Genomic DNA, 18,103 nt, shown 5'->3' with positions numbered 1-18,103 from the left:
AGCAGACAAAATCCTGCTGTTACCGGCTAATGAAAACCCTGCTGCACACCTACCTGTTTAATCAGTGGAGATATCTCTCCTCTCTCTGTCTACAGGTGTACTTTGACTACATGCACAGCTGGATCCAGATGCTGCAGCAGCTTCCCCAGGCCTCCCACAGCCTGAAGAACCTTCTAGAGGAGGAGTGGAACTTCACCAAGGTCATCACCCCTTACATCAGAGGAGGGGAGGCTCAGTCTGGGAAACTCTTCTGGTTGGTGTTTGACTGTTTGTTCATTGATTCATAGTTTCTCCATCTAATTTTAAGCGTCTATTCTCCTTGGGAGCATCCAACTCACTCCCTCTTCCACATTGTATTTAGTTAGCGCCACTTAGCTAAATATTCCCTTCCTCTTCTCTCTCACAGTGACATTGCTGGGATGCTGCTCAAGTCCACAGGGGACTTCCTGGACACGGGCCTGCAGAAGAGTGGTGATGAATTCTGGGAAAGTGCCGACGACAGTACAGTCTCAGATGAGATCCGGTATGTCTTGTTTTATGTTTAACATACAGTGCATTCGGAAAGAATTCAGACCCCTGGACTTTTTCCACATTTAGTTACGTTGCACAATACCCTATAATGACAAAGAAAAACTGTTTTTTTGCATTTTTTGCGAGTTTATTGAAAATAAAAAACATACCTTATTTACTTAAGTATTCAGACCCTTTGTTATGATATTTGAAATTGAGCTCAGGTGCATCATGTTTCCATTTATCATCCTTGACATTTCTACAACTTGATTGGAGTCCCCTTGTTAAATTCAATTGATTGGTCATGATTTGGAAAGGCACACACCTGTCTATATAACAACCAAGCCATGAGGTCAAAGGAATTGTCCGTGGAGCTCCGAGACAGGATTGTGTCGAGGCACAGATCTGGGGAAGGGTAACGAGAAGTGTCTGCAGCATTGAGGATCTCCAAGAACAGAGTGGCCTCCATCATTCTTAAATAGAAGTTGTTTGGAACCACCAAGACTCTTCCTAGAGCTGGCCGCCCAGCCAAACTGAGCAATTGGGGGAGACGTGACCAAGAACCCAATGGTCACTCTGACAGAGTTCTTCTGTGGAGATGGGAGAACATTCCAGAAAGACAACCATCTCTGCAGCACTCCACCAATCAGGTCTTTATGGTAGAGTGGCCAGACAGAAGCCACTCCTCAGTAAACGGCACATGACAGCCCACTTGGAGTTTGCCAAAAGGCACCTAAAGACTCTCAGACCATGAGGAACAAGATTATCTGGTCTGACGAAACCAAGATTAAACTCTTTGGCCTGAATGCCAAGCATCACGTCTGGAGGAAACCTGGTACCATCCATACGGTGAAGCATGGTTGTGACAGCATCATGCTGTGGGGATGTTTTTCAGCGACAGGGACTGGGAGACTAGTCAGGATCTAGGGAAAGATGAACAGAGCAAAGTACAGAGAGATCCTTGATGAAATCCTGCTCCAGAGAGCTCAGGACCTCAGACTGGGCAGAAGGTTCACCTTCCAACAGGACAATGACCCTAAACACACAGCCAAGACAATGCAGGGGTGGCTTCGGGACAAGTCTCTGAATGTCCTTGAGTGGCCCAGCTAGAGCCGGGACTTGAACCCATCTCTGGAGAGACCTGAAAAAAGCTGTGCAGCGATGCTCCCCATCCAACCTGACAGAGCTTGAGAGGATCTGCGGAGAAGAAGTCAAGGGGTTTGAATACTTTCCGACTGCATCAGTATGTGGTTTTCAATGTGTTTACCAAATGAAATTGGGAAAATAAAGTAATCTTGCTGTAAGAGGCTCATGTTAAGCAGTTTTTTTTTTTCTAGCCGGTCGGTAATCGAGACGAGCCGGTCACTTAAGGAGCTGTTCCACGAGGCTAGAGAGAGGGCATCCAAAGCTCTGGGATTTGCCAAAATGCTCCGTAAGGTGAGAGACACTGCAGTTTTTGTCTGCCCCCAGTTTGCCTCCTGTTCATTTTTATTTGGGAAATATTGTATTTTGTAAGTTATTAAATGTATGTAGCTTCTTGGTCAGGGCTCACTTCTCTCCTCTCTCTGTGCTCCTCCTCTCTCTCTGCCCCCCCTCTCTCTCCTCTCTCTCTGTGCTCCTCCTCTCTCTGCCCCCCCCCCCCCGCCTCTGCTCTTCCTCTCTCTCTGCCCCCCCTCTCTCCTCTCTCTCTCTCTGCCCCTCCTTCTCTTTTCTCTCTGCCCTCTCTCTCTCTCTCTGTCTCTCTCTGCAGGACCTGGAGATTGCTGCTGATTTCAGTATTACCAGCGGGGTGCCATGCCTCCTGGAGGCCCTCAAGGAGAGAAATTATGTCAAGGTGCCTCAAATTACACATTTTGTTACTTATCACTCTCCGTGCTATTTTTATTCTCTCTTTCCTCCCCATGTATTCTACCCATGGTCAATATCCATTCAGGAACTAAAGTGAAATTGGAATTTCAGTTTGCTTCCTGAATTTCCCTTCCTCTTTGATGGATGAACGAGCAAACCGGTCTATGACTGTCTGTCTGCAGGTCCAGATCCCAGGGCTGGAGGAGCTGGAGGTGTTTGTCCCATGTGCCCTGATGCACCAGCGTGACCTCATCCTGCAGCTTCTCAACGCAGCAGCCGGTAAGGATTGCAGTAAGGAGCCCGATGAGATGATGGCAGAGGATGAGGCCTACCTGCTGATGAGCAAGCATGGAGCAGGGGACCCGCCTGGCGGGGCAGGCCAGGCCGGAGTTCAGTGGCACTGGGATGGGAAGCTGGTCAAACTGGTGCCTCAGATGGAGACTGTGGACACGCTACGGGCCATGAAGGTGGGTGGGAAATGTAGTTCATCGAAGTGAATACTCTTCCTTTGTGTATTTTGAAGAGCTAAATATTGCAGTGAATGTGGAGGGTAGCCGGACCAGGACTCAAACCCTGGTCCCGCCAACTGTCATCTCAACACCTTAGCCAAGACGCTTACCACTAAGAGCCTCAGCCTCTTTTATAAGGTTGCTAGATGCTGTACTATGTTTTTACGAGGAGCACACATGATGCTAATGACAGAATTAGCATGTCTGTGGCTCCTTTTCGTCCTCTGACTCTCTCTCTCTGTCTCCTCAGGTGGAGAACCTGCTCTTGATAGTGATGCAGTCAGCCCACCTTGTGGCCCAGCGTAAGGCCTTCCAGCAGAGTATGGATGAGCTGCTCACCCTAAGCAGGGAACAAACCTCCAGCCAGCCCCTCATCGCCCGTGCCCTGGAGCAACTCAAGGTACCATCCACTGTATTTATTCACTTTGATCATTTACTGTAAATGCTTTGAGTTTCCCTGAATTACAATTATTTTATTGTAAAAGATCCACTATTAAGCCCAAGTTTATTGAGCTGCTATCGGGCCCAGGTGCAGTGCACAAGACGACTTCAAATGTCACGTTTTTAATGTCACAAGTACAGTGAAATGTCTTTCATGCATGCTCCGAACCCAACAATGCCGTGATCAATAACAATGTAGCGTTACAAATTATTCAAGGTAGAATTAAAACACACGAGAAATAAAAATAACAGAACAAGGAAGTAAGAAGCTTTTTACAGGGTCAATACCAATACCATATTTACTTTGCAGAAATGTCATGTTTATACTGCAGTGAGAGCTGTGAAACCAAAAGTCATGCCCATGACTGATGTCTCCTGTACTTCCTCACATTGGAGGCCTGGTTTCAAAAGCGTTTAGCTTCCTCTCTTCTCAATAAGGCTTTTCCTGTGTGGCAAGGCTGTGGTTGAAGCAGCCCTCATAAAAGGGTTTCTTTCTTCTTTACTTGGAGAGGGAGTCAAGAGACCCCCGCACACACACACTCACTATCTCTGTCTTTATCTCTTCCTCTTGCTCTCTCATTCCCTCTTCACTCTCTCGTCTCCCCCCCCCCCCCCCCCCCCCCCACAGAACGAAGCCTTACAGCTCTGTAGAAAGATCAACACAGCCATTGACCGGGTGGAGTACATGTTCACGTCAGAGTTTGAGGCCGAGGTGGAGGAATCTGAGTCAGCCACGCTGCAGCAGTACTACAGAGAGGCCATGATCCAGGGATACAACTTCGCCTTCGAGGTTAGAGCTCAAGGGTTCTGGGTCGGTGGGGGTGGGCAGTATGATGAGGATGTTACCTAGCGATATCAAAGTCGGACAGATTGCAGCAGTACTAGAGAAAAGCCAGGATCAAGGGATATAACTTCGCCTTCGAGGTCTGCAGGGGTTAGGTGTCAATGGTGGCTGTAGGGGGGTGGAGGGGAGCAGTGGGTTAACTAGCAATATTGGTTATATTAGTCGGCCATGATGCAACTATAGGTGACATAGGGGTGGGGGGGTTACTTTAGGTCAGTCTTTGGAATCTTGCTTTAGTCCTACAATAAAAAATATTTCCTCAGTACCCCTAGTGTTGTAAAAAGTGTGGGAAAATAATGAAACTGTTTATGGGAATGATTGTTAAGCTGTCTTTCTACACAGTGTTGCAACTGATGAATATGTTCTGTCTTGGAGGGTTGTGTTAGTACAGTGGGAAGTTATAAACTGGGGTTAACTGTCAGCAGATATCTGGTTAGACTATTGTCAACTTTACTGAGGAAGGCAGACAACAAAACACAATCCGTTCTATTGAACATGCCACCAAAATTGGTAATAGCAAGAGTGGCTTGGTCCTCCTTGTGTTTTTGGCTGACCAGTCTAACCCCTAAACCGGTCTAACCCCTAAACCGGTCTAACCCCTAAACCGGTCTAACCCCTAAACCAGAGAGTACAACAGACTGTCATATTGTTCTTCACAGTAGTACCACGAGGAAGAGTGTCGTGGTTCTCCTTTTCTGATGTAGGGGTTATACTGGTCAAGTGAAGAGCACCTTTAAATATACTTTTGTTCTCCCTAGTACCACAAGGAGGTGGTGCGTCTGATGTCGGGGGAGTTCCGTCAGCGGATTGGTCAATGCTATATCGCCTTCGCCAGGAAGTGGATGAATTACGTCCTCACCAAGTGTGAAAGTGGCCGGGGTACCAGACCCCGCTGGGCCACTCAAGGCTTTGATTTCCTCCAAGCCATCGAACCTGCCTTCATTTCTGCTTTACCAGAGGACGACTTCCTGGTAAAACCATACTACTTCTTTGATTGATTACTTTATTGATTGATTTTGTATTTTGTGGAATGGTATTGTGATTATGGAAATCATTCCCTCTGCAGAATTTGCAAGCTCTGATGAATGAGTGCATTGGTCATGTGATCGGGAAGCCTCACAGCCCAGTCAGTGGCTTGTACCTAGGTAAGACCCTGCCTCATCTGAGCAAATATGTGGTCCTGTGTGGCTCAGTTAGTAAGAGCGTGACACTAGCAATGCCAAGGTTGTGGGTTCAATCTAAGCAGGGAGCACATGCACATAACAAAAAATGTGTACTCACTGTTCTGTAAGTGGCTTTAGATTAAAGCTTTTGTTAGGTCTAAGTGGTAAACATGTCTGTGTAGAAATAGAACTGAAGTATGGCTTTAGTCGGATAGCTTGGCCTTGTTGACCCTTTCTCTGTTCTCCACTCAGCCCCCAGGAACAGTCCTCGGCCAGTGAAGGTCCCTCGTTGCCATAGCGACCCCCCCAACCCCCACCTGTTCATCCCCAACGCAGAGGGCTTCAGGTTGGTCGAAGTTCATGGTTACAGTGAAGCACTAAGAACCATTTACCACCTATTATAATATTGTTTTATAATGTGTGTAATGTATGTACAGTGTTTTCCTGCATGTTCTAATATTCCTCATGTTCTCTGCTCTTGTACAGTAATTGATGGCTTTTAAATGTGTGTGTGTGTGTGTGTAATTTGTAACACATTTGGCTAGTAGTGATGGACATGAGTAATCGAGGACTCAAGTGCTTGAACGGACGTCAAAGCCTGATCTTTAACCAGAGATGTCATTTTTTTCAAATACTGTAAAACTATTTGGTGGAATGTGCTTTGTGGCTACTTGAAAGGGCAAGTGAAACCACCCCCCCAAAAAACAGATTTTGTCTTGAAGACCACCTTAATTTGCTTGTAGTGTTCCATTTCTAAACGTGCATTTGAAGGGGCACAACAAAAAAGAAACCAAGCCAAGCATCATACTCTTCTTCTCCCTATAGTCCCTTTTCCCTCTTTCACTCAATGGCGTTCTGTCCACTCTCTACACATATGCATGCTGAGTGCGCACGCAAGCTCCCGTTAGGTCTACAGAAATAAATGTATATAAAAACACATCTAACTGATGGGGGACACAACCTCCCGTTTGGCCTACACAAATAAATGTATATAAAAACACATCTAACTGATGGGGGACACAACCTCCCGTTTGGCCTACACAAATAAATGTATATAAAAACACATCTAACTGATGGGGGACACAAGCTCCCGTTTGGCCTACAGAAATAAATGTATATAAAAACACATCTAACTGATGGGGGACACAACCTCCCGTTTGGCCTACACAAATAAATGTCTATAAAAACACATCTAACTGATGGGGGACACAAGCTCCCGTTTGGCCTACAGAAATAAATGTATATAAAAACACATCTAACTGATGGGGGACACAACCTCCCATTAGGCCTACAGAAATAAATGTATATAAAAACACATCTAACTGATGGGGGACACAAGCTCCCGTTTGGCCTACAGAAATAAATGTCTATAAAAACACATCTAACTGATGGGGGACACAAGCTACTTTCCTTGCCAAATGACGACAGTTTTATCAACAAATGCAAAATGGACTGGTTGATCGATGTAGGAAAATATGTTCCATCAACGAGCTGCAGTTTTGGAATAATTGTCCCTTCTATTTATCTCTTAAGGCTACTTTGTGAATTGCTAGTGCCATTTAGAGTTGGCTAGCCTAGGCTATAACCCCCTAAATCTACACAGGTTCCATAGTGAAAAGCCGCTAAAACATTAGTTTGATAAAGACAGCATATTTTCATCAGAATCGTTAAGCCCGGGCCTACTCGTAATTCACAGATGTCGTTGCCGTAATTCGTGGCCGTAATTCATCATAAAAAATGATACTCGCCATTTTGAGAACCGTTTCAAATTATCACTCGTTTGAGAATAACTGTTCCAGACGCAAGATGCACATCACTTCAAAGCGGCAAACTTTTTTCACACTTTATTTTATTACATGCTTTTTTACTATAAATTGGGTGTGTCTTGCCTGATAAGGGCTCGGGAAATAAGAGCGTCTCGTCTGCTAAATTAACAAAAAGGTTCATGCGTTTATGCGGATTGTGTTCCATGATACAACCAGTTGATATTAGTTGCAATAATTGAATCTTAAATTGCACTTGCTTGGCTGAATTAGTCACCCCTTGACTTTTTCCACATTTTGTGCCTCTATTCTACACACAATACCACACAGTGACATTTTGTTTTTAGACATTTGTATCAATTAATACATTTTAATGCCAAAATGTTTTGAGTCAGTAAGTATTCAAACCCTTTGTTATTACAAGCCTAAATACGTTCAGGAGTAAAAATGTGCTTAAGTCACAAGTTGCATGAACTCTGTATGCAATTATAGTGGTTAACCAGATTTTTGAATGATTACCCTGTCTCTGTACCCCACACATACAATTATATGTATAGTTCCACAGTCGAGTAGTGAATTTCAAGCACAGATTCCACCACAAAGATCATAGAGGTTTTCCAATGCCTCACAAAGAAGGGCACCTATTGGTAGATGGGTAAAAATAAAAACAGTCACTGAATATCCCTTTGAGCATGGTGAAGTTATTAATTACACTTTGGTTGCTGTATCAATACACCCAATCACTATACAGGCGTCCTTCCTAACTCAGTTGCCGGAGAGGAAGGAAATGGCGATTTATGAAGTTTAATGACTGTGATAGGAGAACTGAAGATGGATCACTGTTGTTGTTACTCCACAATACTAACCTAGAGTGAGAAGGAACTCTGCACAGAGTAAGCTAAAGTAATACTGCAAAAAATGTGGCAAAGAAATTCACTTTTTGTCCTGAATAGTGTTATGTTTGGGGGAAATCCAACATCACTGAGTACCACTCTTCATATTTTCATGCATGGTGGTGGCTGCATCATGTTATGAGTATGCTCGTCATCGGCAAGGACTGGGGAGTTTTTTAGGATAAAAAGCAATGTAATAAAGCTAAGCACAAAGTCGTAGAGGAAAACCTGTTTGTCTGCTTTCCAGCAGACACTGGGAGACATATTCACCTTTCAGCAGGACAATAACCTAAATCTCAAGGCCAAATGTTCACTGGAGTTGCTTACCAAGACATCATTGAATGTTGCCGAGTTAGTTTTGACTTAAATCGGCTTGAACATCTATGGCAAGATTTCGAAATGGCTGTCTAGCAGTAATAGACTATCAACTTGACAGAGCTTGAAGAGATTAAAAAATAATAATGGGCAAATATTGTACAATCCAAGAGTGCAAAGCTCTTAGAGACCCAAAAAGACTCATAGCTGTGATCGCTGCTAACATGTATTCACTCAGGGGGTTGAATGCTTATCTAATCAAGATATATTAGCGTTTTTTATTTTATTTTCAACTTTGACATTAGAGTATCCCGAGTGGCGCAGCGTTCTAAGGCACTGTATTGCAGTGCTAGAAGCATCACTACAGACTCTGGTTCGTTCCCAGGCTGTGTCACAACCGGCCGCGATCGGTAGTCCCATAGGGCGGCGCACAATCGGCCGTCATTGTAAATAAGAATTTGTTCTTAACTGACTTGCCTAGTTAAATAAAATGTTGTGTGGATTGTAAAGAAGAATTAAATCAATTATAATCCCAATTTGTAACACAACAAAATGTGGAAAAAGTTAAGGGGTATGAATACTTTCTGAAGGCACTGTATATGGTGCAATTTAGCAATTATCTGTAATGGTTCTGCTAAATTAGGCATTGTCATGCACTGTTGGCATAGGCAGCACATTTCTTTCCAGTGCGGGCCTTGTGTTCTAAAAATCTTTTTTATTTTTTATTATTTGAGAACTTGAAAAAAGAATCCTGCGACTATTCGTACAGTAAAAAAAGGTCAAATGCTCATTCCTATTCGCTAGAAAGGGTATTACACCGAGTGAGTGTGATTGTGTGTGTGTGTGTGTGTGCATTTGTGTTGAGAATGAGTGCCCCTGTATCTGACACACACACACACCCTCATCTCCAAGGCGCTCCCCAGAGATCCTCAGTGTGTTTTTGTCACCACCACAGCTCTAGGAGTCTCCCCTGCGACCTACGGACCCAGCTGTGTCTACCTACCGGCCCCCGCCCAGTCCCCGCCCCTCAGGCCCCAGGCCCCGCCCCCGGGGAACACGGCCCATCCAAAGCACCTGGGTCCACCCCCAATGACGTCAGGTAGCCCCACTCCCCCTAAGTTTCAGTACCTACCAAGTACTACTAGGGTTGCGAAAGTGCCCAGGTTTTTCCAGAAATCCTGTTTGTAGGATCCCGGAATCATGAGGGAATAAGCAGGCAGGGAATCCTCCAACCGGGTTCTCTGTAAGGACCACCCACTTTCAACCCAGGGCACCCCAGCAACAGGCTGATATCCCACTTCCAAAATATTCCACCGGAGGTTCAGGTTGACATGCTCCCTGTGGTTTATCCTTCACCCCTGTCATGCCGTCTCTGTTTGGAGCGAACCTTGAGTAGCATGTTCTGCATGCTCATCCAGATGTATTGGCTTTGACCGTTTTGTTTTGCCTATAACAGAAATCTGCAATGATTTGAAAAGACACAATATGAAAACAACACTTTTATAACGGCCATCCTTTAAAGGGATACTTCACTCAAATGTGTTACCTAACCCTGAATGCAGTCTACTGATATGGAGAGACCTTAATCCACACTTTTGTTTTGTCCACCTAGCCAGTGTCACACAACACAATACACATTTTCTCCAACTCTCTCAGTGTGAGAGATGGAAACACAACAGCATGCTAGCTACCTCCTCATGGAGAGAGAGAAAAGAGGGAGATTGCGAGATCAGGTTAGTGTTTTTTTTATCATGAATCTTGTTCTGGAGGCAGCTCTACAGTGGTCACTAGCTGGCACAAAAGTCATAAAATCTGATTTTTAAACCCAAACTTAACCCTACTCTTAACAACACTGCTAACCTTCAATTAAGACAAAGCCCTTTTTTTTTGTTCATGGATTTTTACAATGTAGACAATTTTGACTTTGCAGCTGGCCTAAGGGGAAATTGCTCAGTTCTGCCTCTAGGATGACACTCATGACAATAAACATCAACCTGCAGTGTGAGAGTTACTCTGCTTTTAATCCATATTAATAGTGTGGCCTTTCTTTGATTCTAATCATCTGATGGCTCGCTCTTCATAATATTTGTCTTGTTTGGTGTCAGTCCTATTGGAATGAAAGCATGCGTTCTGACGTCTGACCTGTTTGTGTTTGACCTTTTAAACCTTTAGTATGAAGGTCAGCTTTGATGGGCACATAGACATATCATCTAGGGTTCTATTTCTATGGTGGTGGGGTTGAGAGGTTTGGATGTAGAACACAGGAGGTTGGTGGCATCTTAATTGGGGAGGATGGGCTCGTGGTAATGACTGGCGCGGAATCTCTGGAATGGTATCAAACACATGGTTTCCTAGTGTTTCATGCCATTCCATGCACTCTATTCCGGACATTATTATGAGCTGTATGTATGTCATGTTCCGCCAGCTCAATAATCACAAACCTCCCTCTGAAAGCGAGAGAGGACTATGTTCATTAAGAAGCCTTTACATTTTTGGGGGACTGATATTGGTTGACCACTGGTCCCAGGTCTGGTTGAGCTGTCTCGCCACTATCATGAGACCACAATAACCATAGGAGGTGGCACTAACAGATCTGGAACCAGCCTAGTCTGGGACCTGAGGGCTGTACTTCAAAGCAGGATCAAGGAGTTATCCCCCTAACTTGCCTAAATATTCTCATACTACTTTTACTGTTTTAGTAAGATAAGCTTGAAATGGGCATGGTTTAATGTTTAATTGATTCAACAAACACATCTAAGCTTTGCTTTTTTCATGAACCAGAAAATCAATAGTTATTTCTGGTTAGTTAGCTAGCTAACTTAATTGATTCTGCTTTGTAGTATACCCCTCTGATGCCTGACAACTTGGGTATATTGAGTTCTTTATAGTTGATCCTAGCTAAATTGCACTGCGCTTGCCTCTCCCTGTGCAGAGGGGCCAACCTCCACGAGAATGACAGGCTGTCGTCTGTAGCGGCTGAGCTGCAGTTCAAGTCTCTGAGCCGACACTCCAGTCCCACTGATGACAGGGAAGGTATTGAGTTGTTTTAAGATATTGTCTTAATGTAACTGCATTCTGCATAATTTATGTAGTTCTGTCCTTGAGCTGTTCTTGTCTATTAATGTTCTGTATTATGTCATGTTTCATGTGGACCCCAGGAAGAGTAACAGCTAATGGGGATCCTAATAAAATACCAAATACCATAATTCAGTCTTTACGACTGTGGACAAGGATGAAATAAAATGCATCTGTTTTCCAACTTGACATGGCTCCCATCTTACTGCTTGTCTGTGTTATCTCCTCCCTCCCTCTCACTCACTCCCACACATCAGAACCCTCCTATCCTAAGGGAGGAGACCCCAGCAGCACGGCCAGGAGAAGCTGGGAGCTCCGCACCTTCATCAGCCAATCAAAAGGTGAGAATGATGAGGGGGGTAGAGAAGGGTTGCAAGTTCAAACCAAAGGTCGTGTCGGGATGACTGCTGGCGATGGGAGAGTTGCTGGTACCAAGTCCTAGGTGCCATCTCTGTGCCCTTGATCAAGGCACTTTACCTCTAAACTGCTCCAGAATAGAGTATAGAGTGGGTCTGTTCTAAGCATTCCCATTCCCCACCTTTACCCTAAGACAATTGAAAGTGTCCTGGTCTGTTTTTATGTCTTCCCATTCCTAATACAGTCTTCTATATTCCTCAGACACGGCAGCCAGGCAGAGCCCCATGGAAGCTGTACGTCGCACCATACGCTCCTTCGAGGACAAACGCTACGCGGTCATGAAGCAGAAGAACATCATTGGCCAGGTGTGCCACACCCCCAAGTCCTATGACAATGTCATGCACGTCGGCCTCCGCAAGGTCACCTTCAAGTGGCAGAGGGGCAACAAGATAGGTATGTACTGTACACCCCATTTGCTCCCTATTCCCTTTATAGTGCACTACTTTTGGCCAGAGCCTGAGCTGAACCTGTGTGCCTCCCCCAAATGAAACCCTATCCTCTGTATTTCCTATGAGGCCCTGGCCAACAGTTGTGCACAATAAAGGGAATATGTTGCCATGTCCGATTTTCCCTGGAGTAGGCACTCGTTTATGTCATGTCCATGGTGTTTGATCATCTGTGACTTGTCTCCCTCTACAGGCGAGGGCCAGTATGGCAAGGTGTACACCTGCATCAATGTGGACACTGGAGAACTCATGGCTATGAAGGAGGTAGGTGGCCATGACCTCACAAAGGCTTTTGTAGTGTTATGAATGTTGGTGCAAGAGTCTAGCAGCATATAACATGTGTGCGGGCTTCCATTTATTTATTATTAAAGGAGAAGGCCCTGAATTGAAGAAGGTAATGTTTATTTTACTTCGCCGCCAGTTAACATCCATTCATACTGTAGTAAAGCCTATCAACATTCTTCATACATTTTACTATACTTTTTAAAATGTTTATTTTCCCGATAAGATCCGGTTCCAGCCAAATGACCATAAGACGATAAAGGAGACAGCAGATGAGTTGAAGATCTTTGAGGGCATCAAACACCCCAACCTGGTCCGCTACTTTGGTGTTGAGCTGCATCGGGTAAGAGCAGGGTTGAAATTAACACCCGCCAAGCACCAAATACGGGTAGATTTTCTGTTTGTCGAGTAAATCTCAGGAGGCTGTCCGCCACACTGGCGGGTAAATGTTTGTACCAAAATAGTCATGTAAGAATATATCTGGCATGATGTCTAGGTTTGCCAGCCACAGACTGTCTCGAGTGCTCCTAGTTTCGCAGCACTGTTTACCGTACGGGACGACAGCTACTCGACAACGCTCACCTGCCATGGGTCTGCTGCTAGCTACCGTTCATTAAATAGCTGTTATTTGGTGACATTTACCTGGATTAGGCCAACCTTTGAAACGAAAACACACAGACGAAAAGGAGGACAAATCACATTTTTAAAAAAAAGATAGTTTGGTGAGAATGGAGGTTTGGAGATAAAGTAGTTTCAAGAGGCTGGCTACAGTATGATGCTGTGGTGATGAGTTGTTCTGTGTGTCGCCAGTATGCTAAAGATACAAGCAGAAACAACTCATTTGTCATCAGAAATAAAACAATGAAGCTGGAGAACATTCGTGACCATGAACGCAGCAAGTGTCACATTGCCTGGGTGTCTGTGTCCCGGGTCAATCAGAGCCTCTCCTCTTGACACCCTCTGTGACGGTGTTAATGGCAATGTCAGCAGACCAGCACGAAGATGAACATCCTGTTTAGGACTGTACATGCCATTGGCAAGAAGACCAGACCACATTCTGACTTGGACTGGATGTGTGAGTAAGTGAAAATGTTGTTACTCTTGTAGCTTGACTGTTGTAGCTAGTTTTTTCAAGTCTATTTAGCAGACGTGGTCCAGTATTGTAGGTTATTTCTCAGGTCTGATAAGCTTTGGTTCACCTCCAAATAGTGTATAAATACCATAACATTATAGGCCTACTGATGCTGACATGGATCTCCATGCTTTCCTATGGCTCTGTAACATTCTATTTTAATGTTTGTCTCCAGGTGCTGTTTACATTTTAAAGCATTATGACACAATTTACCAGCCTTAGTGTTGATCCTTAAGTAAACAAAGGGTAGAAGGCTAATTTAGCACAATCAACTGCCAGCTATATTGGATAATATGATTGTATATTTAATTATTGAATTAATTTGATGTTTGATTTTCGCAGTTTGGATGAAAAAACAAGGAATCGCTGTGGGCTCAACATATAGAAATGAGAAGCAGGCCAAAGAGTTTATGCACCATATTGCAGAGGTGGAGAGAAACACCACATTTCTCTCCGTCATGTCAGATGCCTCCACAGACAGTTCTGTGAAAGAGGAGTTCGTTTGTCAGATTCTGTCACAAGGGAAAGATCGAGTTGAAGTTTGTTGGCATCAAGTCAGTGAAGGCAGACGCGGCACACAAGCAACGCTGTCAGTGCCATCATGGAGGGAGTGTGTGATGAGTGGGGGAGCAAGTTATTCGCTCTGGGAACAGATGGAGCTGCTGTGATGACCGGAGCCAAGAATGGTGTGGTCAGCCGGGTGATGGGGGACAGGGCCTACATCATCGGCATCCACTGTATGGCACACTGCCTTGAACTGACCTTTTCTGATGCCATCCAGTCCAACGTGATGTTTCAGAAAGTAGAAGACCTCCTCAGTGGGCTCTACACCTTCTACCACACCAGTCCACTGAACAGGGCAAACCTGGTAAACAGCTTCCAGGCTCTTGGGCACACACCACTGGTGCCCACCAGAATTGGCGGGACCCGATGGGTAGGACACCTATTGCGTGCACTGGACCACTTCCTGCGAGGTTACCAGGGGCTTGTCTGGCACCTGGAACAGGTAGTGGCTCTAGATTGCTATGCTAAGTACTCAAAGTCATCATCAATATCTAATGTCCAGTAAATAACAACAAACAGTTACAACTGGTAACATCATGTTTCAATGCTTTATGCACTGATAAAATGTCATGTTTAATATCGTTTTTTTTGGCCAGCAAGTAATTGTCTATTTGTATGTCTTTGTTATTTATGTATTTCAGATTCAATCTGCTGATGCCCAAAATGTCTGAGGTGTCCAGCAGGCCAAGGCCAGGGAATACTACAGTACTGCGAGGGAGGCTGTTATCCGCTTCTGGGGCTTCCTGCATGACACACTAACACACCTGAGCTGCCTGTCTGCAGAGGTCCACCATCACCATAGCAGAAGCCCACAGCTCATTGTGCTCAACACAGGCAGTAATTAAGAAGTACAAAACCAGGTATTTTTATTTAAGCTGCGATAAGAAATACTTACCTTAAGAGAATTAAGAGAAAGGATTAGGTCAATAAGAGAGGGAGATAGTGAGAGTGTTGTAAAGGAAAATTCTGAAAGGATGTTAAAATGAGCCTGTCATCATCAGAGAAGGGCCCATGATGAAGGCCACAATGACCAACAGATATGAGGGAATTTCGCTGGCCAGAGGTGACAGCAAGACCCTCGTCACATCACAAAATGCTTGACAGGCTAGTTGAGAGTATGACTGGCAGGTTCCAGGACACCAGTGTAGGGGTCCTGTGTTCCACCAAGCTGGTCAGCTTCACCAACTGGCCAGAGTCAGGAGATGCAGCAGCAGGCTACTTTGTTTTTTATTACAGGGTGGTTAGGTTCAGGTTCATGATCATATTTTTATTGAGAAGAGAATTAAAACTGCATTGTGCTTGTTGTAATGTATACAATTATTCTAGATTTTGGTGACACTGAACTGGAAACCCTGGTGGACCACTTCCTGTCCTGGAGACCTCTGGCCTCCATGTTGAAAGGATCCCTGACCAGTGGACTGTCCTGAAGGTGCTGATGTACCAGGAGCCCCAGTCCCTGCAGAAGATGTTCTGGTTCTGTGTCAACAGGAGCCATCAGCATTCCTGCCCTGATTTTCTGGTATTGGTTGACCTGGTCCCGTCCTTCCCTGCCTCCACAGCTGAATGTGAAAGAGGTTTTAATACCATGAAACAGGTGAAAACCGATTGGCGGTCCAACCTAAAGTCTGATACACTGTCAGATCTCCTTATGGTCCAGCTGTCCTCTCCAGAGATCAGGGAGTAGGATCCGATTAAAGCTGTGATGCTGTGGCACCAGGACTCTGTCAGGAGCAGGAGGCCAGACTTCATGGACCGTGCAAAGAGGGTGATTGCGGTGGAGAGTGAGGAGTCTGATGAGGTTTAAGTTTATTAAAATGATTAAGCATCTGATAGGTTTACAAAACCTTCAAATGTACTGTTATGTTTGATCCTTAAGTACATTTAATAGCAAATACTTCAGTAGAATTTTGAGTTCAAGACTTAAGTTGTATTCAGGCTGGGAAATTAAATCTAGCCACAGCCAAAATTAACCAGCGTCTGATAAGTCTCTGCTTTACCTGTATTTTATCAGGGTATTTCTACTCAAAGTAAAGGATTTGTAGACCTGCTTCCACTGCACTTCTCATAACTATCTTACCATTGTTGTTGCCCTGTTTTGACTTCTATGTACTCTTATTCATTGTATCTGATATGTTTTGTTTATTTCATTGTATGCCCACTGTTTGGCGTGTTTTCACTCTGTACAGCACTTTTGGTCAACTACAGTTATTTCTAAATGTGCTCTACAAATAAACTTAATTTGATTAACCGTTTATCAATATATTAAAATCATGTTGTTTCAAATTTTGCTCTGGCCTCTTCTTTAAGTTTGTATTCAACATAAGTTATTAAGTTATCTCAGTGAAGTGTACTGAAATGAATGTATATGTGACACAAAAAGGCAATTCATTATTTTGGCCGGTAAAAAAATATGATTGGCAGGTGAGCCAAAAAGTTATTTTCTTGAGACTGGGTAAGAGCATGCGTGTATGGGTTACAAAATTCTAGGAACTTTCCCTGGCTTTTCAGAAATTCTAGTTGGAGGTTCCCAGAATTAAGAGGGAATCCTCCAACCAGAATTTCTGAAAAGCCAGGGAACTTTGGGAAAGTTTCAAAGTTCGGTTCAATTTCAGTTAGTCTGTGTAAGAATGAGATGAAACCATGTATGAAGGGGCTTTATCATCAGGTTGGATGTATGCATTAACGGTCTGTGCTACATAAATGGTATTTGTCTGATTGTGTCCCCCCCCTCCCTCCCCCCACCAGGAGGAGATGTACATCTTCATGGAGTACTGTGATGAGGGGACCCTGGAGGAGGTGTCCAGGCTTGGCCTACAGGAACACGTCATCAGGCTGTACAGCAAACAGACCACCACGGCCATCAACGTGCTCCACGAACACGGCATTGTGCACCGAGACATCAAGGGTCAGTTAGCAATCAGCACCTCTCTCTTTCTCTCTAGCCTACTGTTGGTCTAGTCAAATCAAATTGTGTTTGTCACATGCTTTTTAAACAGGTGTAGGCTAACAGTGAAATGCTTACGGTCCCTTCCCAACAATGCAGAGAGAAAGAAAATAGAGAAATAATAGTAGCAGTAATAAACAGTAGCAGCAGCATATGTGATGAGTCAAAATTGGTGAAGAAAGGGCCAATGCAGAAAATCTGAGAAGCTATTTGGTTAACTATTTAACTAACTATTTAGCAGTCTTATGGATTGGTAGTAGAAGCTGTTCATGGTTCCAGACTTGGTGCATCAGTACCACTTGCTGTGCGGTAGCAGTGGGAACAGTCTAATTTCGGTGGTTAGAGATGTTTAGGGCCTTCCTCTGACACCACGTAGTATAGAGGTCCTGGATGGCAGGGAGCTCGGCCCGAGTGATGTACTGGGCCATACGCATTACCCTCGTTAGTGCCTTGCAGTCGGATGCCAAGCAGTTGCCATGCCAAACTGTGACGCACCAAACGGTGACGCAGCCGGTCAAGATGCTTTCAGTGGTGCAGCTAAAAACCTTTTTGAGGGTCTGAGGGCCGATGCCAAGTCTTTTCAGCCTCCTGAGATCCTTAATGATGTGCACACCAACAAACTTGAAGTTCTCGACCCGCTCCACTACAGCCCGTCTGGATTTTGGCGTGCTCGCCACTCTGTTTCCTGTAGTCCACAATCTGCTCCTTTGTCTTGCTGACCTTGAGGGAGAGGATTTGTCCTGGCACCGCACTGCCAGGTCACTGACCTCCCTATAGACTGTCTCATCTGTGATCAGGCCAACCAGCGTCATATAGTCGGCAAACTTAATGATGGTGTTGGAGTCATGCGTGGCCACGCAGTCTTGGGTGAACAGAGAGTACAGGAGGGGACTGAGCATGCACCACAGAGAGGCCCCTGTGTTGAGGGTCAGCGTGACGGATGTGTTGTTACCTACC

At 44.6% G+C, this 18,103-nt stretch overlaps 1 protein-coding gene across 1 annotated transcript in view; it reads left to right on the top strand.

The window, feature by feature from the left end:
- LOC115200875 (mitogen-activated protein kinase kinase kinase 4) overlaps window positions 1–18,103 on the top strand; it is a 75,100-nt gene that overhangs the window by 48,695 nt on the left and 8,302 nt on the right. The window contains exons 8-24 of the mRNA XM_029763992.1: window positions 96–253; window positions 407–523; window positions 1,848–1,947; window positions 2,261–2,344; window positions 2,541–2,825; window positions 3,118–3,267; window positions 3,937–4,098; window positions 4,911–5,123; window positions 5,219–5,297; window positions 5,568–5,661; window positions 9,242–9,385; window positions 11,219–11,319; window positions 11,619–11,702; window positions 11,980–12,171; window positions 12,418–12,488; window positions 12,733–12,849; window positions 16,948–17,111. Of these exons, the coding sequence (XP_029619852.1) occupies window positions 96–253; window positions 407–523; window positions 1,848–1,947; window positions 2,261–2,344; window positions 2,541–2,825; window positions 3,118–3,267; window positions 3,937–4,098; window positions 4,911–5,123; window positions 5,219–5,297; window positions 5,568–5,661; window positions 9,242–9,385; window positions 11,219–11,319; window positions 11,619–11,702; window positions 11,980–12,171; window positions 12,418–12,488; window positions 12,733–12,849; window positions 16,948–17,111 (2,315 nt within the window). The remainder of the gene's footprint in view (window positions 1–95; window positions 254–406; window positions 524–1,847; window positions 1,948–2,260; window positions 2,345–2,540; window positions 2,826–3,117; window positions 3,268–3,936; window positions 4,099–4,910; window positions 5,124–5,218; window positions 5,298–5,567; window positions 5,662–9,241; window positions 9,386–11,218; window positions 11,320–11,618; window positions 11,703–11,979; window positions 12,172–12,417; window positions 12,489–12,732; window positions 12,850–16,947; window positions 17,112–18,103) is intronic.

This window comes from Salmo trutta, chromosome 10, assembly GCF_901001165.1.
Source record: "Salmo trutta chromosome 10, fSalTru1.1, whole genome shotgun sequence".
NCBI classification, from domain to species: Eukaryota; Metazoa; Chordata; class Actinopteri; order Salmoniformes; family Salmonidae; genus Salmo; species Salmo trutta.
Note: the sequence above shows the minus strand (reverse complement) of the source record. Positions and strands in the feature narration are given on the sequence as shown.